This window comes from Hippoglossus hippoglossus, chromosome 3 (genome assembly GCF_009819705.1).
Source record: "Hippoglossus hippoglossus isolate fHipHip1 chromosome 3, fHipHip1.pri, whole genome shotgun sequence".
NCBI classification, from domain to species: Eukaryota; Metazoa; Chordata; class Actinopteri; order Pleuronectiformes; family Pleuronectidae; genus Hippoglossus; species Hippoglossus hippoglossus.
Genome location: NC_047153.1, coordinates 18,666,447 through 18,686,727, shown reverse-complemented (window position 1 = coordinate 18,686,727; position 20,281 = coordinate 18,666,447). Strand labels below are relative to the sequence as shown.

At 40.9% G+C, this 20,281-nt stretch overlaps 1 protein-coding gene across 2 annotated transcripts in view; it reads left to right on the top strand.

Moving 5' to 3' along the window:
* Positions 1–20,281, top strand: part of ush2a (Usher syndrome 2A (autosomal recessive, mild)) — a 198,975-nt gene that overhangs the window by 47,129 nt on the left and 131,565 nt on the right. For both annotated transcript variants that reach the window (XM_034581476.1, XM_034581477.1), the window contains exons 16-29: positions 589–872; positions 1,670–1,895; positions 2,073–2,210; positions 3,547–3,727; positions 5,986–6,149; positions 6,336–6,494; positions 7,225–7,453; positions 8,215–8,335; positions 8,498–8,645; positions 9,955–10,236; positions 12,451–12,626; positions 12,877–13,024; positions 18,811–18,917; positions 19,871–19,994. In XM_034581476.1, coding sequence (XP_034437367.1) covers positions 589–872; positions 1,670–1,895; positions 2,073–2,210; positions 3,547–3,727; positions 5,986–6,149; positions 6,336–6,494; positions 7,225–7,453; positions 8,215–8,335; positions 8,498–8,645; positions 9,955–10,236; positions 12,451–12,626; positions 12,877–13,024; positions 18,811–18,917; positions 19,871–19,994 — 2,487 coding nt within the window. The remainder of the gene's footprint in view (positions 1–588; positions 873–1,669; positions 1,896–2,072; positions 2,211–3,546; positions 3,728–5,985; positions 6,150–6,335; positions 6,495–7,224; positions 7,454–8,214; positions 8,336–8,497; positions 8,646–9,954; positions 10,237–12,450; positions 12,627–12,876; positions 13,025–18,810; positions 18,918–19,870; positions 19,995–20,281) is intronic.

Sequence of the window (20,281 nt, the reverse complement as noted above, 5' to 3'; positions counted from 1 at the left end):
CACACTGCATATCATAGTTTAACTAGCCATATAGCCTAGTGCTGCTGCTGCTACTGTAAAACCTACATCGTGGTGTTGGTATACGCTACAACCCAACAATTATAAACAGCACAAAAATGATTGGGCAAATGATTTGGCAAAGTCACAATAAACTGCTGAGGTGACAGATATGGACTCAAACTCAGGAGCTCAGCCTTTCCTTGTTTTTAGACTTAATTTAGTATTATTTTTCATGTTCTCCTATTCATCTCTCCATCCCTTCATCCCGTCTTTTTATTTCCCTCCATTCTTTTCTTGTAGTTGCTTAATTTATTTATTTTCTCGCTCAGTGAAATTAAGTGTTTGGCCTTAGGTGAGTGATCCATCATATGTAGAGGGCCTGGCCCTAATGATGGCAGTTTTATACACTCACCAACCATTTCTCTCGCTCGCTCGCTCTCTCATGTTCAGGCACACACACATAACAACACACACACACACACCTCCAAATTGAGAGAGGCTTTTCCCTCTCTGTTTCTCTCTGGTGGCCTCACTCTGCCCTTTTCTCAACATTTCTCTAACCACCCCCCTCTCTTACTCTCTTGCCAGGTCTTTCTTGTGACCACTGTGAGTTTGGTTATTGGAACCTGTCCCACCCAGATGGCTGTGTCCCATGTGATTGCGACCCCATGGGGTCCGTCAGCCAGTTCTGTGAGCCTGAGCGGGGGCAGTGTGAGTGTAAGGCCGGGGTGGGGGGGCAGCGCTGCGACTCATGTGGCAGTGGGTCGCATGGCTTGAGACTGGAGGGATCGTGTGCGCACTGCAACTGCTCTCAAGAGGGGACAGTACCTGGGAAAGACTGTGACCCTGACACAGGACAGTGTGTGTGCAAGGTAAGACATCATGTCTGAATATTTGAAGTTTGACACTTTAATTGTTCTGGTTCAAAGTTTATTGATCTTGAAACAGTAGTTCACAAAAGACTGATCAAAATGTCCATTCTGTAATTGTTCTGGAGCTTTCAGTCTTATCACAGGATCTTTGTCAGCATAATAAAGTCATTATCATACAATGTATTATTTGCTCTCTGTCATAGAATTCTTCATGTCTATTTTTATGAGCACTTTAAGTATTTATTATCCATACTTTCTTAAAAGTTAACACTCTGGCTTTCCCACAGAACCCAGGTTCAAGTAGAATGTCACTCAGTGGAGCACATACCTCCGCCAAGGTCCAACAGTCCCTTTATGAAATCACATTCACCAGATTCATTAGATCCACTAGATTTACATTTTTGGTTGAACATGCACCAAATTGCACAGATTAATATCTTTTATATAATATTTTTTTCCCACCAAGATCCATGAATTATTCCCTAATCAAGACAAATGTTGACAATGTTAAGGAAAGTGGGGGGAAAAATCCAGGATCCGCCCCCTGTTGGGCTTTTCCTTGGGTCATGGCCTAAAGTTTCATGGAAATTGGTTGAGTAGTTTATGCAGAATTCTGCTGACTGAAAACAAATGCAGAAAAAAACATTATCTCCTTGGTGGAGGTAACAATCAGAATGCTATCTCACACGGAACAAACCAATGACATCTTCTCCTTACCACCTTGCAATACTACAATGTACTTATCTATTACGCCTTCCATTTTGTGCCTCCTATAATAATCCTTAATTCTTTCACAGAAACATGTGAAAGGCCGTCGCTGTGACTCTTGTCGTTACGGTTACCACACCCTGGAGCATCGAAACTCCCTGGGCTGTCTACCGTGTGCGTGCGACGTCAGTGGCACTGTGTCCGAGGGGGTATGCGATATGTGGACCGGACAATGCCCATGCAGAGAGGGGGTGCTGGGAGCACGGTGCACCAACTGTGCCCACAACTATTACAACAGGAGCTCAGACCTCCAGGGTGAGAAACACAGAGCGGGAGTCAAAAGTCACATCTGAGATTAGTTATACATTTTGGTTGAATCCAACTGCTTAACATGTGTCATATTCTGTACAGTTTGAGAGTTTTATACGAGACATTTAGTCATTTTTGTTGTAAGTTTATTCTGGCTTCTGATAACGTTTTTTGTCCTGTCAGAGGGTTTGTTCCAGGGCTGCGTACCATGTGTCTGTGACCCCAGAGGAACTGTGGCAGGAACCGTCTGTGACAGCACCACAGGCCAATGTGTTTGTGTCCCTACGCACTCTGGACAAGACTGCGGTAGCTGCCGACCTGGTGAGTGTGTATGGAGGGGCTGCCAAAAAAGGAAGAGATATTGGGGGAAATGGTCAAGAACAATGACTAGTGTTCCAAACTCATAGTGTTCCTGTGTGTGTGCGCGTGTGTGTGTTGGCACGTGCCCTCTGCCAGATCTCCAATCAGTGATTGTCCTGTTTGTGCCAGGTCTCAACAACAGCACAAAAGAGGGGAGAGATCGCTTTTTCTCACTCATCTGACTTTGTGTGTGGGTGTTCGCGTGCATTAGCTCATGAATTTGTTTTGAGTGTTTGGTTAATCTTGTGGGACAAAAGGTAACAGATGTTGTATTGTGTCAGTAATTGAGAAGGTCCAACAGCATAGTCAGGTTTACTGTCACACAGGCTGGGAACGGATGTTAAAGAGATTAAACAGAGGACACAAGATAATAGTTATTATCTCACATGTGCCCACAAAATCAAATTCTGCAATATGCCCGACTGACATGAGTTAACATTCATGTACGGTTAGCTATCATGTCTGGTAAGTATTTATTCCACTACATTTGTCATACTCCATTCCTACAAATTGTCCATCTCAATTTCCTTAACTGCTATTTTTTTGCCAATGTGAGTTCCCTGCTCCAAGTGGCTAAATAGAATATCTAATTTGCTTATTAGCTGCCAGGCCTGGGGAAAAATAAACCAAATTGATTTATACTTTAGAACCTGGAGTGCTTAATGTAACCCCAGGCACACTCATTGGCATTGTGCTAAATTTTATTACAGATAAATTGTAATCAACACTGCGTAATGCTTATTAGGAAGGACATAAATATATGCAAGCTGCATCCAAAGTCAGTCATTCACTATTGTATGGAATGTTATAAAGAATATAACATAAAAAAACTATCACAGCATATACTCAAATATTGTCAGTTGAAAACACAGTACACTATCGAGAATATGTATCATATATATGATCATTTGTTCATAGTTTTTATAACGCAAATGCACTACGTCTTCACTCACTACACAGAATATAATGTATGTCCACTATAACCTGGTGTGCGGAAAATCCTACAATGTACAAATAGTAAACCATATAGTGATCAGTGAATCATTTTGGATTTTATTTTATATGACATTTGTGACATTAAATCTAAGAATTTAGCAGACGACACAAATTGACATAAATGATTTGTTTGGCATTTTGCTTTTGGAAATCATAACTTTAAAGGTGTAGAAATTAAAGGCAAAGAAAGGAAAAAGGAGCAAACAAGGAAGAATCTAAGAAAGAAAATATAAACTTTAAAATAATGATTAGTTACTTTACACAGTCTAATTCATTTTCTTTCATGTTTGTGTCTGTCCAGACTTCTACCTCTCTCCAGATCAGACTATGTGTGCTGACTGTGACTGCCATCCCATGGGAGCAGTGCAGCGTGGGTGTGAGAGCCACACTGGCCAGTGTGCGTGTTCCCATCCGTCTGTGGGAGGGCGACGCTGTGACCAGTGTCGAGAGATGTTCTTCGGATTCAACCCTGGCCTGGGCAGGTAACCATATAAAGTCACCATCTCACGCAGGAACACACACACAGATGAACACAATACCTGTAGGTTTTGGATCCATTAATCGTCCCACCTGTACAAAAACATACACACACACACACACACACACACACGCAGTGCACGAGCCAGCAGGTGCAGTCTCTGTAGAGATAAGTGACGGATAGGGAGACATATGACTTACATGTGTTAAGAGCTGCTTTGACCTTTACCACTCGTGTCTCTACCTGCAGGCCTTCTCACACACAACACACATACACACACTACTTAGAACACACACACACACACACACACACACACACACAAATGCAAGTGCACACTTTTCACCCTATGAAATACTGGTACACACACATTTACTGTCCTCTCAACAAGGTGTCATAGCAGATAGATACTCCACAAACTGTTTGTCAAGTGGTCCTGTGTGTGTGTGTGTGTGTGTGTGTGTGTGTGTGTGTGTGTGTGTGTGTGTGTGTGTGTGTGTGTGTGTGTGTGTGTGTGTGTGTGTGTGTGTGTGTGTGTGTGTGTGTGTGTGTGTGTGTCATAGCTAACCTTGCCTGATTGCTGTATTCTACACTACAAATTAAGCATGAGATCTGCTGTGGCTGAGATCTCCGCATGGGAGAGAGGGATAGAAGGATGGATAGAAAAACGCATCAGAGTGATGAAGGTTACTTTATAAAGTCAGTAAGGAAAGGGAGGAAGTATGAGAGATATATGAGAGAAAGAACATTCAGGATAGGGTCAAAGCAAACGTGGAGTGTGGTAAAACTTCCACAGAGGCACAGATCATTCCAGACTTCTTGTTTGGACCGGTGCGACATACCCTCTCGTACCCTTCTCCCTCTTTCTGACTGTCGTCCTTTTTCCCACTGTCTTTCATTGTGCAGGGAAATGTCAAAACAACGTCTTAAATAATTACTGCTCAATGCTGTTTCTTGTGGCTAGAGTAACTCCATAGTGAGAACATCATTAGTTTTTTCAATTTTAATTTGTGCACAATTTTAATTACATATCACTGCTAAACTTATTTGGTTCTATATGTGATATAATCAGTATTGTGTATACAAATTTAAGCAAATTCTCTTTCTGGCTCTTTCACACTCTTTATTACTTTATTTTGAGGCTGATGAAATCAGAGAATGTTTGTGTTGTTGGTCTTTTATTCCTCCTCCTTGGGAATGAAGTGAAGGTCGAGTCAGTATGGCATGTGTGTTTTATTTGTGTGTGTGTGTGTGTTTGTGTGTGTGTGTGTGTGTGAGCCCCAGTTGACAGGACAAATTTGCAGGTCGTTATGAGGCTGTGGCTTTTCACACAGTAATAAAGAAGGCCTAGCGTTGTGTGGGGGAGAGAGACAGAGCATGCGAGTACAGTGTGTGATAGAAAGGAAAACTATGGCGTTTAATCAGTGTCAGAACGTGAGCACATAAAAAGCACGCACATGAGTGTGATAGGAGTGCACAGAACAATGTCCTCGAACGGGAAAGCACCCTTCTGATGGAGCATTTCTTCTCCGTGTGCACAAATATGTGGTCCTGTAGGAACGGGGCTGTGAGGAGCACCAGGTCGATCCTCCCTTTGAGATCAGTGTCCTCGCTCTTGTGTGTGTGTCCCTGTACTTATATCTTTGTGAGGACCATTTTAAGCATTAGTCCCTACAGAGTGAGGACATTTTGGCCGGTTCTCACTTTTTCAATGGGCTGTTTGAGGGTTAAGACTTGGTTTTAGGGTTAAGGTTAGATTTAGGTTAGGGTTAGGCATTTAGTTTGGCTTGTTAAGATTAGGGTAAGGGTCTAGTATGTCAATGACTGTCCTCACTAAGAGAGAAGTACAAACTTGTGAGTGTGTATGTAAGAGAGAGAGAGAGATGTGTCTGGGTCACCAAAATTGTGTTAGCCTCACTGGGGCTGGGCAGTGGGAGATCATCCGGCCAGCTACCTCACACCTTTAGACGCACACACAGACACACACGCATGCACATGAAGGGTCACATGTATAACACAATCTGCTCGGCTGGTTGGAAGATGTTTGGCTCTTATACACACCACACTGGCTGGGTGAGGGACACTGTATATACTTCCTCTCACACACACACACACACACGCACACACACACACACACACACACACACACACACACACACACACACACACACACACACACACACACACACACACACACACGCACTCACATGAAAACTGTACAAATCATCTTCATGACCATTTAAAAAAAATATTTCTCTTGACCAGATGCCAGCCATGTGGATGTGACCCAGTGGGCAGCGTCAACGGTTCATGTCATCCAGACTCGGGGGTGTGTGTGTGTAAGCTGCTGGTAACTGGAGACAAGTGTGATGTTTGTCAACCTGGAGCAAGAAATTTTGACTCTCAAAACCACTTCGGCTGCAGTAAAGGTCTGTTAATACACACACTAGATTACACTCACACCCATCAACATAAGCATCAGCAAAGATTCAGTATATACATGTAATGATTAAGTCAACACCAATGATACATCCATGTATAATTAGCATCACCATGACCTTTGGTTATTCAAAGTTAATATAAAATAATTATTTTACCATTGTCTTTCTGTGCAGCACCCTCTCAGCAGCCAGCACCAGTAGGTTCTGCTCTCAGTTATTCTTCCATTCATCTTTCCTGGTCTCCGCCTGACTCCCCAAATTCAAACAGCCTCAACTACACTCTGATCAGAGATGGACAGTCAGTGCACAGCATCCAAAGTCACTTTCCTTTCAGTAAGTATCCACACAGCTTTTCACACAAAACTTAAAGGTCCCATCTTTTACACTTTTCCAGTGTTGTGACATCCATGAGACGATATACTGGTTTGTGGTTTTGAATACTAAAAAAAACTTGACTATATAGTTTAACAAATATAACGTATAACTTGTTATTTCAGCCTCTTTCCTGATTAAGTTACTGTTCTGAGTTATGTACGACCAGAGAGAGGTAAAACCAGTAAAGAGCCCAACAGATTGTCAAACTCAGACCAAAAATGTTCCATTAATTCAGAAAAAGATAAACTATAGTCATTGGTCTCCAGTATCATTATCCTTTAGAGGGCATCCAATGACAGCATTTCCTATTTTTCGGTCTTGTAGATCATTGTAGTCGTTCTTTGTTAACAAAGCTAAAACAGAAAACTGGTTGGGTGCGGGTGGGCCATGGGGGGGCAGTGGCTGTATAGTTTTGACATCACAAAATTATGGAAGGCCTGACAGTTTCTGGCTGTGTACGTTTTTCCATGGATTTAGTGTTTTGACTTTCACAGTATTTATATAGCACTTAGACTTTATTGCTTTATAATCTGAAAAGACTAAGAGTGTAAATCTCACTTTATTCAATATGGGACCTTTAATATCCTTCTTAACATTTCAAATACAAGTGAAATAAATATTGCTTACCCTTGATTGAGCCTTCGACCACTCTAAAACCACATTCCACATCACTTCTTTCCCTTCTCAGGCCCTGAATCATTTGAAGACACCAGTTTGTCGCCCTACACCAGCTACTCCTACTGGCTCATAACAGCTAATGTAGCCGGTGCAACAATAAGTGCATCGGCCTCATGCCAGACCTTCGGTGCACCACCTGAAGCTGACCAGCTCCATCTGAACCTTGTTGGACGACCAGGTGCAACCACAGCTAGTTTTAACTGGAGCACGCCACGAAATGACACAGGACCAGTGGAAAGGTAAGAAGGAGGAGAGTAAGGGGATGGGATTGTGGTAGTGGACGCAGAGCGGACAGGACTGTGTCAGCAGTGTTGCAGAGTTGTAATCACATCCAGTTCAACAAACTCCAAGTTGTGGCTCATTAAATTTGAAGAAAATTTCCAGTTGTTTTACCTTCTGTACAGGAAGTTGTTCTTTCTGATGTTTTTAATGTCAAAAACACTTTAATGGTCAATGTAAATCATTAATTTAATATCATAGCAAAACAGCTTGAGGTCACATGCCCTTATTGTAATAGAAAGTACCAGCTACTATTAGTGGCCAACTGAAGCCTGTCAGGGAAACAAATAAGTTAAAAGGCAAGGATGATAGAGTGAGATTAATGATTGTTATGGACAAACTAACTGAATTAATTGTGGATAGAGCAGGGAAGAAGCATTTAAACAAAGTAAGACCAGTACGCACATTTGATGGGAAGTTAAGAGGCATAAGGGAAGAACAAATATCAATTAGAGATAGACCAACAATAGTTTTAGTCATTGTATTTATTAAGATTAATTTGGGGGACTTTTTGCTTTTAATTGAATGATAACATGACAGGAAAAGTGGGGAGAAATAAGAGGATAACCTGCATCAGAAGCCTGTTTACAGACCTCTAAATTGATACCTCCCATTCAAACCAGGGACGCTGCAGTTAACATGGTTTGCGTTTAAGCCCCTTGACCCCTATGGCCGAGATCGAAACATAAAGAGGAACTGATGTGTTTTTGGTCTCTCACAGGTTTGTGTTGTCCTCCAGTGAGTCATCGAGTTCAGAACCCATCATTCACTACACAGGCTTATCTACAGAGGCTGTGGTAATTGGTCTAAAGCCCTTTACTCAGTACATTGTGAAACTGGAGGTAGGTGGAGAAAACAACCATTCAACATTTAGATACAAAACACTCCCAATAAAAATAGTGATGTGTGACGCAACTGTATCTTTAAAAGAATGTAGAAGATGTTCTTCAGTTTAATTCAACATTTCTAGCATGAAAATGACAAAACACTCACCTTGTGTCCAGGCGTGCTCTTCTGGGGGCTGCACCTCTACCCCACCACTGTCTTTTTTGACAGCCTCTGCCCCCCCACAAAACCAACCTCCACCCAGAGTCGCTGCCACAGGACCTCATACACTGCACGCTTCCTGGGAGCCCCCAAGTCAGCCCAATGGTAGGACCTTAAACCCCCACACACAAACATTCACACACATACATGCACGTTGAAATGATCTCGTCAAATGTTGGTCTTATTGCAGAAAAAGCAATTAAGAATACAGACATTTTTGTGTGTTTATATTACAACTACGTACATAATAAACATACATTTTTATTGTCAATGTCAGAATTGGTAATAGAGTCGAATAATTACACACACATTCTGTACAACACAGATATTTTAGCTAACATGAATCATTAGCCTAGTAGCATTGCTTTTAGGCGTATGTCACTCAAAAAGTATGAGAATCACTACCGCGTCTACACACACACACACACACACACACACACACACACACACACACACACAAACACACACAAATACCCACTGAATTGGAAGTGCCTTTGGTATATCAGAAGAGCTTTGTAACAGCTCTAAGGCTCAGTGTCATACAAATCCCTATAACCTGGGTTTTTCTCCCTGTTTGTGTCTCTTGTTTTTTTCCCCTGGTGTTTTACTAATCTGTTACATGGGTTTCTGTCTCTGTCAATTTGATATTCAAAGTATCTTTTTCCCCTTCAAGTTTTTAACATTTGTCTCAACTGGACTCAACCTAAATCTCAACATTCCTCCTATTTTGGTCTGGGTTTTTTTTATGACTTTGCCAGACCTGTTATTTTTCTTGAATTCATCCAAGGCCGTCTCAACTAGAAATATGGGTCAAGGGAAGGGCTCTTCCAGGTGAGCTTGCGAGAGCCCCACATACGGAGGCTTGAGCCCTCCTGCAGTGGTTTGCAGGTTCTGACCTGATCCTTTGCTGCACATTTCCCTGCTCTCTCTCCCCATTTCACGCTTGCGCTGCCTTTACGAACAATAAAGACAAAATTCCTCGCCAAAAAATATCATAAGTATCTCTCTACAGGGAGATAGTTGAGAGAAACATAGCTTCCACATTTGTCTTATTTAGTGACCATTGTCCTTGCTTCTGTGAAAATAAATATGAGAATGAAAAAGATATGAAAGATATACATTTTAAATATACAGTGGAAACCGGATAAAGTGATTACGGATATAGTGATCAACCCTTTGTATGGATCAAAAAGCTTGGGACAGAATCGTTCCTATGCAAATGCTGTTTTAATAATTTGGTTATAGTGATCAAGTAGTCCCCTTTCAATGTTCATTTTGGGTCTTTTCATACATGTTTGGACCATAAAAAATATGTTTTTTTTACAGCTTTCAGTAATTTACTGCTCCTCTCTGTATCTCTATCACTCACACTGCGTACTGCCAACTGAATTGAGACCTTTTGCTTCCTGTGCAGGTGTTATCACAAGGTTTGAAGTCTTTCTTCATGGACCGATGGAAACACAAAACCTTTCAAGTACAAGAGTTGAGAACAAAGTTTTCTCCAGCTCTGGTTGGCTGGATCCAAGTGTTTCCCCAGAAACTCAGCTCACCAACAGGAGCGCACTGTCACCCCCCGAGAGCAGTGCGATTGTAGCAGGTCTGGAAGCCTTCTCCACCTATCAGATGAAAGTCGAAAGCATTAATGTGGCAGGAAGAGTCACATCAGAGTGGACCACATCACGCACCATGGAGGGAGGTTTGTATACACTGATCATTATATATATATATATATATACACATGTCTACAAAAGTTCAGGGTTGTAGTGCAGGTATGAAATCAGATTTTGTTTGTCACAGAGCGCACAGCTGCTGTCTGTGTAACAAACTGCTGCTCTCCCTTTCTGCCTCTCCCTGAAGAGTGGATGTAGAGAGACGTGTGCCTCTTACTTGCACGACAGTATACTGACAACCCTTTTATACATGCATCTAGGGTTTGTCCAGTAAGTTGTCTTGCCAGGTGCTTTTTTCACAAAAATCATTTGAAAGAACAACAGCCAATGGGAAAGTCCCAAGACTCAGCTGGCCAACCAATGCTGTGAATTCAGTCAGTCACACAGTACTCAGTGGACAATTAAGCTGCTTTCAGACATGCACTGATCTCCAGACACTTCCCTCACTTTTCCCACCGGCCCTCAGTAAAATGTGCAAGTGAGCCCATGTGAGATTACAGCAGGAAAATGTATATTCACAAAAGTGTGAGTGTTGATGACATTTCTAACAAATGACGGATGAGAAAGTGGAAGAATACAAATATCTCAGGATGAAAAGGAGTTACCAAACACGTTGAACACACAGACGAAGATGTTAAATTCAAAAGACAAAATTCAAAAGGTTTCAGCAATAAGGGCCAATGCTGGTGTTGATGAGCTGTAAACAAAAACACAGTATTTTCAACAGTGGAATTTATATGTTTTGTCCTGTCTCCTGCATAGTCCCTACCCCGGCGACACCCCTCGTCTGAAGGTTTCAGAAATGTTCCTGTTGTTGTGAATGCGTCTGTAAAACCTACAAATCGGTCACAAACTCAGCTCAATTACTTAGTTATTTACAGACATTCAAGCATGCAGCACCGGGCCATGACTGGTACAATCAAAACATGTTGGATGAAATGGAAAATATTATAAACCGGCTGCTACCTTAAGGTAAATTGTACTGGTGCTCCAGGTTAAAATGTTCAAGCAAAATTGCATGTAAAATGATAGTGTTTAGGCAAGCTGGAGGTTTCTGACCCCTCCCCAGCATAAACTGTTACCTAAAGATGTTTAAAGGATGTGGTAACAGAAATACCAGGTCTATAACCACCAAAATTGAATCATGTGATGTTAAGGTCAAAATATTTCCACCTGCTGATGGATTTGTGGAAACATAAATTGAACAGAAGCATTTGTGGAAAGAAATGTAGAGGAAAGAAATATGGAATGAGGGAAGAAATGAAAATGTGTGTGTGGGGGAGGGGAACTCATTAAGGTATTTGAATTTCAAAGAGATGATATGGCTCATTAGGACTAAACGATTGCCTCCAACATCAGTCTAAGCTATGTGTCTGGATAACAAGCATATGATAACACCATTTAAAATGTGGAATGTGTGTCAGTGTTTGTGCTGTTAGAGAGAGAGAGAATGTGACTGTGGTTATGTCGACCATGAATCACATTTCACAGCATATTTCACAGCTAGATGCCATCAACTGTTGGATAAAGGAATTCTCCTCTGTAATCTGTCGTGTAATAGTGGCTGTCACAGCCATAGAATTATGGAGTACTTAATATATTAAGCCTACATCACATCCACAAAGTCTAGATATGTTTTATGTATTTCTATCTGTCAAAATTTGTCTTTTTTGTATTAATTAAATTGTAAAGTGGCAAAAAATTCAAAGGACAAACAGTAGAAATCAGCAATGGGGTTTAGAAGTGTAATCCTTTACATCTCAGAGATAAGCATCAATTTATCTGCTTGTATTTGTAAAAAAAACATCTTTATTTTAGCTTTGCAAAAGTATACAGTGAATATGAAAGCCATTTGGTTATTGGATGCAAAAAGCTGTGTTAACAATGTGGAAATGAAAAACAGAATAGAACAACAAAATAACTGATACATTGTTTTTTTAACAGGGAAGGGAAAATAATGCATAATAATGCATAAATGCATTATGAATCATTAGTATTAATTGTATTCAAGTATATACTATCAAGAAATATTTTATAATTACAATATGCATTACAATTTCTTCCAATATTTTTTAATTTGTTCGCAATTTTTGTACTATCTTAAAAAATAGTGTTTGTCTGCTGGGTTTATTTACATGCATTTATCATGAAAGATAAGGGATGGATCGATAAATGGTTTGTTTAAGTATGCGATGTGTATTTTGATATGCATATGTGTGTGTGTGTGTCCATATTTTCAGTCCCAGAGTTGATGGCTCCTCCACAAGTCACAGCACTGTCAACCACCAGTCTCAATGTTTCCTGGAGCACTGCTGAGGGTCAAGGGGTCATTACCAGAGGAAAAGTGACAGAATATCGGGTCAACTTGCTCACGGAGCAGAACAAAAATCCCTACGCTCCTCCTGTGGTTAGTCAGGTAACTACCGGAGCACTTGCACCTAATGAAAAAAAAATCAAGCTCACCTATAGCCATCTTTTGAGTGAAAATTATGCCAATAGCTAGAAGTCAAGGTAAAAAGCCTGTAATGCTGTTTTGTTTGAGTTCTATTTTACCATGTCTTTATGCTTTTACCTTTTCTCATCTGTTTCTCTCAGTACTGTTATCACTTTATTTTCCCGAAATGAAAAACTTCCTTGTCACATCACATTTTTCTCTCTCTTTTCAGGTCTTGCATAGGTTGGGGCCGTCATCACAGCCTGTATATACAGTGAAAGGACTGAAGCCTTACCATGTGTACAACTTCACTGTCACACTCTGCACAAAGAAAGGTTGCATTACCAGTCTGCCAAGCACAGGGCGGACTTTGCCAGCAGGTAAAACAAAAAGATCAGCACACAAACACACATGACTCCAGACAAATATAGATAAATGTACAAATTGCACTACATCAGTTAGCAGCTCTTTATAAAATAAGCTTGAAAATAGGGAAATGACAGTTGTTCCACTTTGATGACGGCAGTGCAGGTGCTAACAGAGCCAAATCCCTGTATGTGTAAATAGGAGAGCCAACATGAGAGGACAGATGTTGACGCTGTTATGTTACACATCATGTCCCTGAATCCTGAACACTGACAAGCTTTCTCAAATTATGAAGCAACATTATACCAGCTTTTTTGGTTCAGTTTAAACAAGCAGATCAGGCATAATGAAGGTTCTGCTTAAGGGCAATATTCTGGAATGACTTTAAAGGGATAGTTCACCCAGAAATGAAAATTCACTCATTATCTACTCACCACTATGCCGATGGAGGGGTGGGTGAAGTGTTTGAGTCCACAAAACACTTTTAGAGTTTCAGGGGTAAACAGCATTGCAGCCAAATCCAATACAGTTGAAGACATTAGTGACCTATCTTCAGACGTAAAAAAAAAAAAAATGCTCGTGTGGTGTCATCCAAGTGTCCACAAGCCGCGACACTCACATTCGACTCGTAACGAGGTCATGTACACTTGTGTTTTAAGCCGAAATGTCTGCGAATTCTTGGACCGTCGGAAATGCTAACGTCCGCTAGCTAAGCCACTTCTGGTGGGCTTTTAGGCTTAAAACACGGTGGAAATTACCTCATTTCGAGTCGAATATGAATGTCGGGGCTTGCGGACACTTGGATGACACCACATGAGCCTAAAAGTCCACCAGAAGTGCAAAGCTAGCTGATGTTAGCATTTTTTGAAGGTCACGAATATCTTCAGCTGCTACTCCGTTTACCCCGTAAACTCCAAAAGTGTTCTGTGGACTCAAACACTTCACACACCCCTCCATCGGCATAGGGGTGAGAAGATAATGAGTGAATTTACATTTCTGGGTGAACTATCCCTTTCAAAGAAGCTATTGTATCTTTAAGGGATATTAGCTCATTACTTAAATATTGCATTTATTTTTTTTATAAAATATCTGGCATTGTCTTTATGACAACTGCAACACAAACCTCTGATGCACTGTATGCACACACACACACACACACACACACACACACACACACACACACACACACACACACACACACACACACACACACACACACACACACACAAAATCACACAGTCAGTCATTTGGCACTTGAGTGTCGACAGCATTGGTCATGTTAACCAGAGGGGATATTCATGGCAAGCTGCAGTAAAAACAATTTACTGTTAATTACAAGGAGAAAAATGTGGCGTAGCTCACATATCCCGCTGGCCATGAATCACACACACACGCACACAGTTAGAGAAACACACACACACGATGTCTCTCTCTCTCTGTCTCTCTCTCTTTTCTATAGATTTATAACCATTATGGAAGTAGGATGAATTAGCTGTGTTTAATAAGTCAGGCACAAATCTCTAGGAATATGAGATGAGCACTAATTGATAAGTGCATAATGACACATACACGCTCTGTGTCTCATACACACACATGCACACTTTTTTTATTCAGTGTGTGTTTCTCTTTGGCAGTCTGTTGCTTTTTCGCTCAATCCATCCTTCGCTCCCTTCTGTCTCTACCTGGCACTTTCACTTAAACAGAAAATAGCACATGGCTGCAGAGAAACATGAATCATTCTACAATATACATATTGCACAAACACACACACACACACCTGACCCTCCAACACACTTTTCCATCTGTTCTCGCATGGTCTTCACTTTTCCCGCTCATTTTATGTTTCTTATGTTTTGTTTTTGTTTTGCATATTCTTTTAGGTGAATAGACAATGGATGCGCTGAGTGGATGAGAAAAAAGCCCTTTTATCTATAAATACTTGCTCAGGGATTTGAGCTTTTGAACATGCTCTAAACAGCTACATCTGTTGACATAGCGAATATTTTCATTTCATACAGTTCTCAAAAAGTCCTTCCTTATGTTTATTGTGATGAATGATACTTCATACTGTAATCGGTGGACTTTTTAAATGTATTTTTAATGGCTACATCTGTTGACACAGGCACAATGTTTATTTCAAGTGATTCCAAAGACTTCTCTTGACTGTAATACAGTACAATACAATATGGCTTATTGTACCCAGTTGACTCTTTGAATGTATTTTTAACAGCCACATCTGTTGCCACTGTTTTGTTTCATCCAACGCCAAAGATGTCCCTTGCTTCAACTATAAGAAATGATAATGGCATATGCCGTTTGGCACATTTCTCTTTATTTATTTATTTATTTTCAAAACATTTTGCATGGCATGTGCTACTCCACTGGGTGTTGAGCTTCTGTTGTAGCTCCACATCTCATATCACTTTTTTTCCATGAACTTTAAAACTGTCAACTCAAGCTTACAGAAAATGTATTTATAAAAAATATTTATAAGTAAGGCATTGAGGCGTGCACATCTCCTTACTGCATTAAGACACTTATGTCTGTCCCTTTATAGAAAGGCTGGGCTGTAGTGAATCAATAGCAGTGAACAAATTAGCTGTAATCATTAGATGGACGAAAGTTCTGAAAACCTTTTTTTTGTGACACCTTCCTGTGCTAGTACATTGCCTGTTCTAAACCTGCCTGTTTGGAATGGGCTGTTTGCTTGGCCTGTGGTGATGCTAGTTGCAGCTTTTTTTCCAACACTGTGAAAGTGACCTGCAGTAACTGAGCCACAGGAAGTAATGACCGGCTGCTGGACTCAGTCCACAGAACCCTCAACTGGAGAATCAGTTGTTGTTCCGGTTTTGTGAACCTGCCCGTTCATTTCTGTTGATGATTCCCAGCAGCCACTACTACAGAGGGTTAATTGCCTGTTTGTTCAAAGTTTATTAATATTGAATTGCGTGTCCAAGTTGCACCAAACTTTAACACTGCACTTCCCTTTATCAATACACATCCCAAGTGTGAAGGCGATAAAATGAACAGTTCCAGAGATTCTTTCTATAGTTTATCTATATGTAATCCCTTAAGTCTCCTAATTTGAGCCCTCATTTTACCTAAAAATTGTTGTATCGTTCTTATCTGTTTCGATGGTACAGACGCAGAACAAACATTGTGATGTCTCGTAAAAGAAACTCTGCTTGTGGGGGAAATTATCCCCACATTAAGTGCACTCCTTGTTCGATCTACTTGAGCGTGGTACTAATGCGCTGATAAATCTACTACACACAAGGCTGGGCCATTAGAGGCAGCTACCATCTGCTGTAAGTGAGCAGACAGCATCTGCGAAACCACTGGAGTTACACCAAAGCACATGACTAAACATTAGCGCGCACGCTGAGACAGACGTAACGACACAAGGAGAAGAGCGCTCTGTCCATGTGTGTTGATGCATTTGCAGGTGTCTCTTTTGTACGTCTTCACACAAAGTTATCAATCACGGCGTAAAGTGAGTAGCTAATCGGGGGCTGATGGGGATGTTTTATGTATCCTACATCCATAAAGGCTTGTTCGACAAGACATGCACACACAGAGAGACGTACATACATACACACTCACACTGTAACACCATTCAACAGAACAGGAACTTTATTGATTTACGCATAATTGGCCTGAGGCCCTTCTTGAGGAGAGAAATATGCATGGCAAGGGATCACCATGTCAATAAGTGGCGTGCTTGTGTGCATGGTGTAACTGTACGCTAAGAGCCTGTTAGGACATGTCAGTTGCTGTAAAAACAGAAAACACACACACACATGCACAATTGCTCCTGGGAGCTGGCCCATGATTTAGCTGCTTCATTACCATGTCGGCAGCTAAAATTAACCTTTCTGGTGGACTATTAACCTTGTGTGTGTGTGTGTGTGTGTACATGTGTTTTTGTGCACACTCATGATAAGTCAAGTGGATTTCAGTCAAACTGAATGTGTCATAGTGTTAAATACATTTCAGTGAATTAACAAACAGATATAATAAATGAATACATGACACAGTGTGAATACAGGACAGCGCATTAGAAGGGATCACTAGGGAGGAGAGCTGTTATATGTGACATAATACCCACTGTCAAACATAAACACACACACACACAGCAACACACACACTTCTATGGTCTGTCAAAGGAACTAAAGAAAACTATCCTTCCATGCAGTTCAGTGTAATATTTCGTTGTGTACACACTTCATGCGTGTTAACTGATGTGCAGCGCCATCATAGGTGACAAAAGATCTACCAGCGTGAGTGAAACCGTGTAATTCCCTCAGTGAAATTGCAGTCAGACGTCACCCAGAGCCCTCGGACCATTTTGATCAAACCTCTCAACCACCCTGATTTACCCTCTCAGTTAGAGGCTTGTGTAGGAGCCATGAATCAGTTTGGGAAGAATACATGTTTGGTAGGGATATAAGGTGTGTAATGGTTTATATTTTGGGGTATTATTTGTATTTGTTTTTAGTTTATTTGTGATCCTATTGATTCGGGAGAAAATGGGTCACATAGTATTCAGGCTGGGATGGTAGTTAACATGAGCACCTGTGGGTAGTTGGAGAGAGGGTGACTGCTATGTCATTCTGTTTTGATCGCTGTGATTGCTTCAATTTATGAAATTGTGCACATCACAGTGAGTTCATCATCTTTTCTTTGATAGAAGTAAAAAGCATATTTTTGTATCTTTGTGGTTTTTTTTGGTTTACATGTCATTCAGTATTCAGGCCCGACCTCGGCCTTTCAGCGACTCTTTTGTTTCCTGAAGTCGCTACAGCAAGTGCAGATACTGCAAGAAGTTTGTTTTTCCAGGAGATACATACAACCACTTTCCATTTCAGAGATTCAATGCCATACCATCTTTTCCACTGCGAATCTAAAGCAGTCACATGTCAACATTTTCTTCTTCCTGTCCACTTTCTAACACCAAAAAGAAGAAATTGTTTTCTAGCACTTCATTCGTCAAGCTAGTCTAGCACTGTTACAGCAAGACTGTGTGTGTGTGTGTGTGTGTGTGTGTGTGTGTGTGTGTGTGTGTGTGTGTGTGTGTGTGTGTGTGTGTGTGTGTGTGTGTGTGTGTGTGTGTGTGTGTGTTCTAAATGTCACCATAGCTCAATTTCAATAGACTGGTAAGCTATCGATTGGTAGTAATTTATGGTTTGATGTGCCAAGATGAGCCGTCCAGGACAAGCTTTCCACTTCCCTTTTAAGAGCTCTATTAGAACTCACACTAAAGATGGTTCGCATGTGTGTCACTGAGAGCTAATTTACTCCTACACAGACCATTTAGACCATTACTGACACACACACACACACACAAATGGAATGACACTTAAATACACACACATCTTCCCCATCTCCTACACCAGTCCATCACTTGCTATGTTTCTCTTTCCATTCTTGTATGTCTCCTCTCACCATATCAGCCAGTCACTGGTTGATTTATTTATGATACATGTTGAAACTGCAGCTCCAGTGGCTCCCAGTGTGTTTCAGAGGGACATTTAATTAAACATCTCAAGTGAAAGAAGGATATTAAATTGACCCTCTGTTAAATGAAAATGGGACTTTTGTCCAGTCGGGACGTAATAGACATGAAATGTGCTCAAGTCATTCTATCAAAAAAAACAAAGACATGATTTTTGAGTATGCTATGATCCATTAGAGTTGCTTTGTTAGTTTCTCTTCCATTTTAGATGCATTTATCAAACAAAACACTGCCAGCTCAAAAGTCAACATATAGATGGAAATCTAATTTTCTCTCTGTCCTCAGCTCCGTCAGGACTGTCTCCACCTCGATTACATCCAGTAAATGAAACCACCATTAAGATAGACTGGGATCCCCCAGTTCAACTCAATGGACCATACCCACTATATCAGGTCTGTAAGACTTTTAGCTCACAGTACACTCTGTAGCTGTTAGTCGGCTTTGCTTTTTAATCCTTTTTGCGTGTTTGCACAAGAATACACCCATGCATAGTCTTTGCATGCTTGTGCTGGACTAGTGCACAAAATGTTTTAGAATGAAGTTTAGCCAAGGTAGCGGCTTAGCTCTAGTGACGACAAGTTTTTTGGCCAGACTCTAGACATCGACTGGATGGATCGACACAACACGTAGTGAAGACAATCATGGTTCCCAGAGGATGGACACAAATGACTTTTCATCTGGTGCTACAATGAGGGTGATGTTAGTGAATTTGTCTCAACAGCTGTTGGATGGATTTGTCAAGCCCCCTCAGGATTCAGTATAATCTCATTGGTGACCCCTCCCTTATTTCTAATTTAGTGCCACCATCACATCATTATTCCAGTTTGTCCAAAACTTTGGTTCATCACCTGTTTATCGTCTTTCTCTTTTGTCTTTTTGTCCTTCAATTTTCTTGACAGCTGTTCATCTGAGTTGATTGACTTAAAAATTTGGCGGGTACATTTCTGAGGACACCAGGAAGTGTCAACTGTAAAGTTGATGATAAGATGTTGTGACCTTATCAGTGACTTCAATGTTGGGATGACATTTTATTATCACACTAGATATCACAAAACGTAAAACGACTTAGTCAATGCATATTTTTTACAAAAAATATCCTGATCGAGGTGATGAGATCTATTTACACGCTCACAAAGCAGCATTTTGTGATGTCGCGTTCGTGACAGTTAACACTGCACCAGGGTCGTCAGCAAGTCACCCTTCAAGAGATCAGAAGAGCGATTGTCGAGAAAATAGGACATATCGACATAGGACTTAAAAAAGAGAGATTTCTCAAATTCTAAGTTGAATGATAGCCCTAAAACAAACATTTGATTATTGTTCTGTGGTATTATTATTTTTCCAGGTGGAGAGGATGGACATATCTCTCTCTGACCCACAGGCTCCTGTCGTCAGAGGAACCAGATTCCCTGGAAACAGTTACTACCAGTTTCCAAGTGACACACTTCCTGTCAATACTGACTTCACAGGTACGATGTCTCGTTTCATGAAGACGTCGGTGTCAATCAGAAACTAGACGCCATATCTGTATTGGTTTTATTCCTACATACATGTTTGTGCGCACATACATGCACACATACAAGCCTGTGTTTCTGGGTATGTTGTGATGTGCAGTGATTCCGCTGCAGTGTCTCAGTCTTCCAGTGACATTCCTTTCGAATGACTTCTCCAGTCATCTCAAAGGTCAATTATCTTTCTGTTTACCAGCATCATTAGAGGGTTGAGCTGCACAGCCAAACATGTTCTGCTTCGTCTG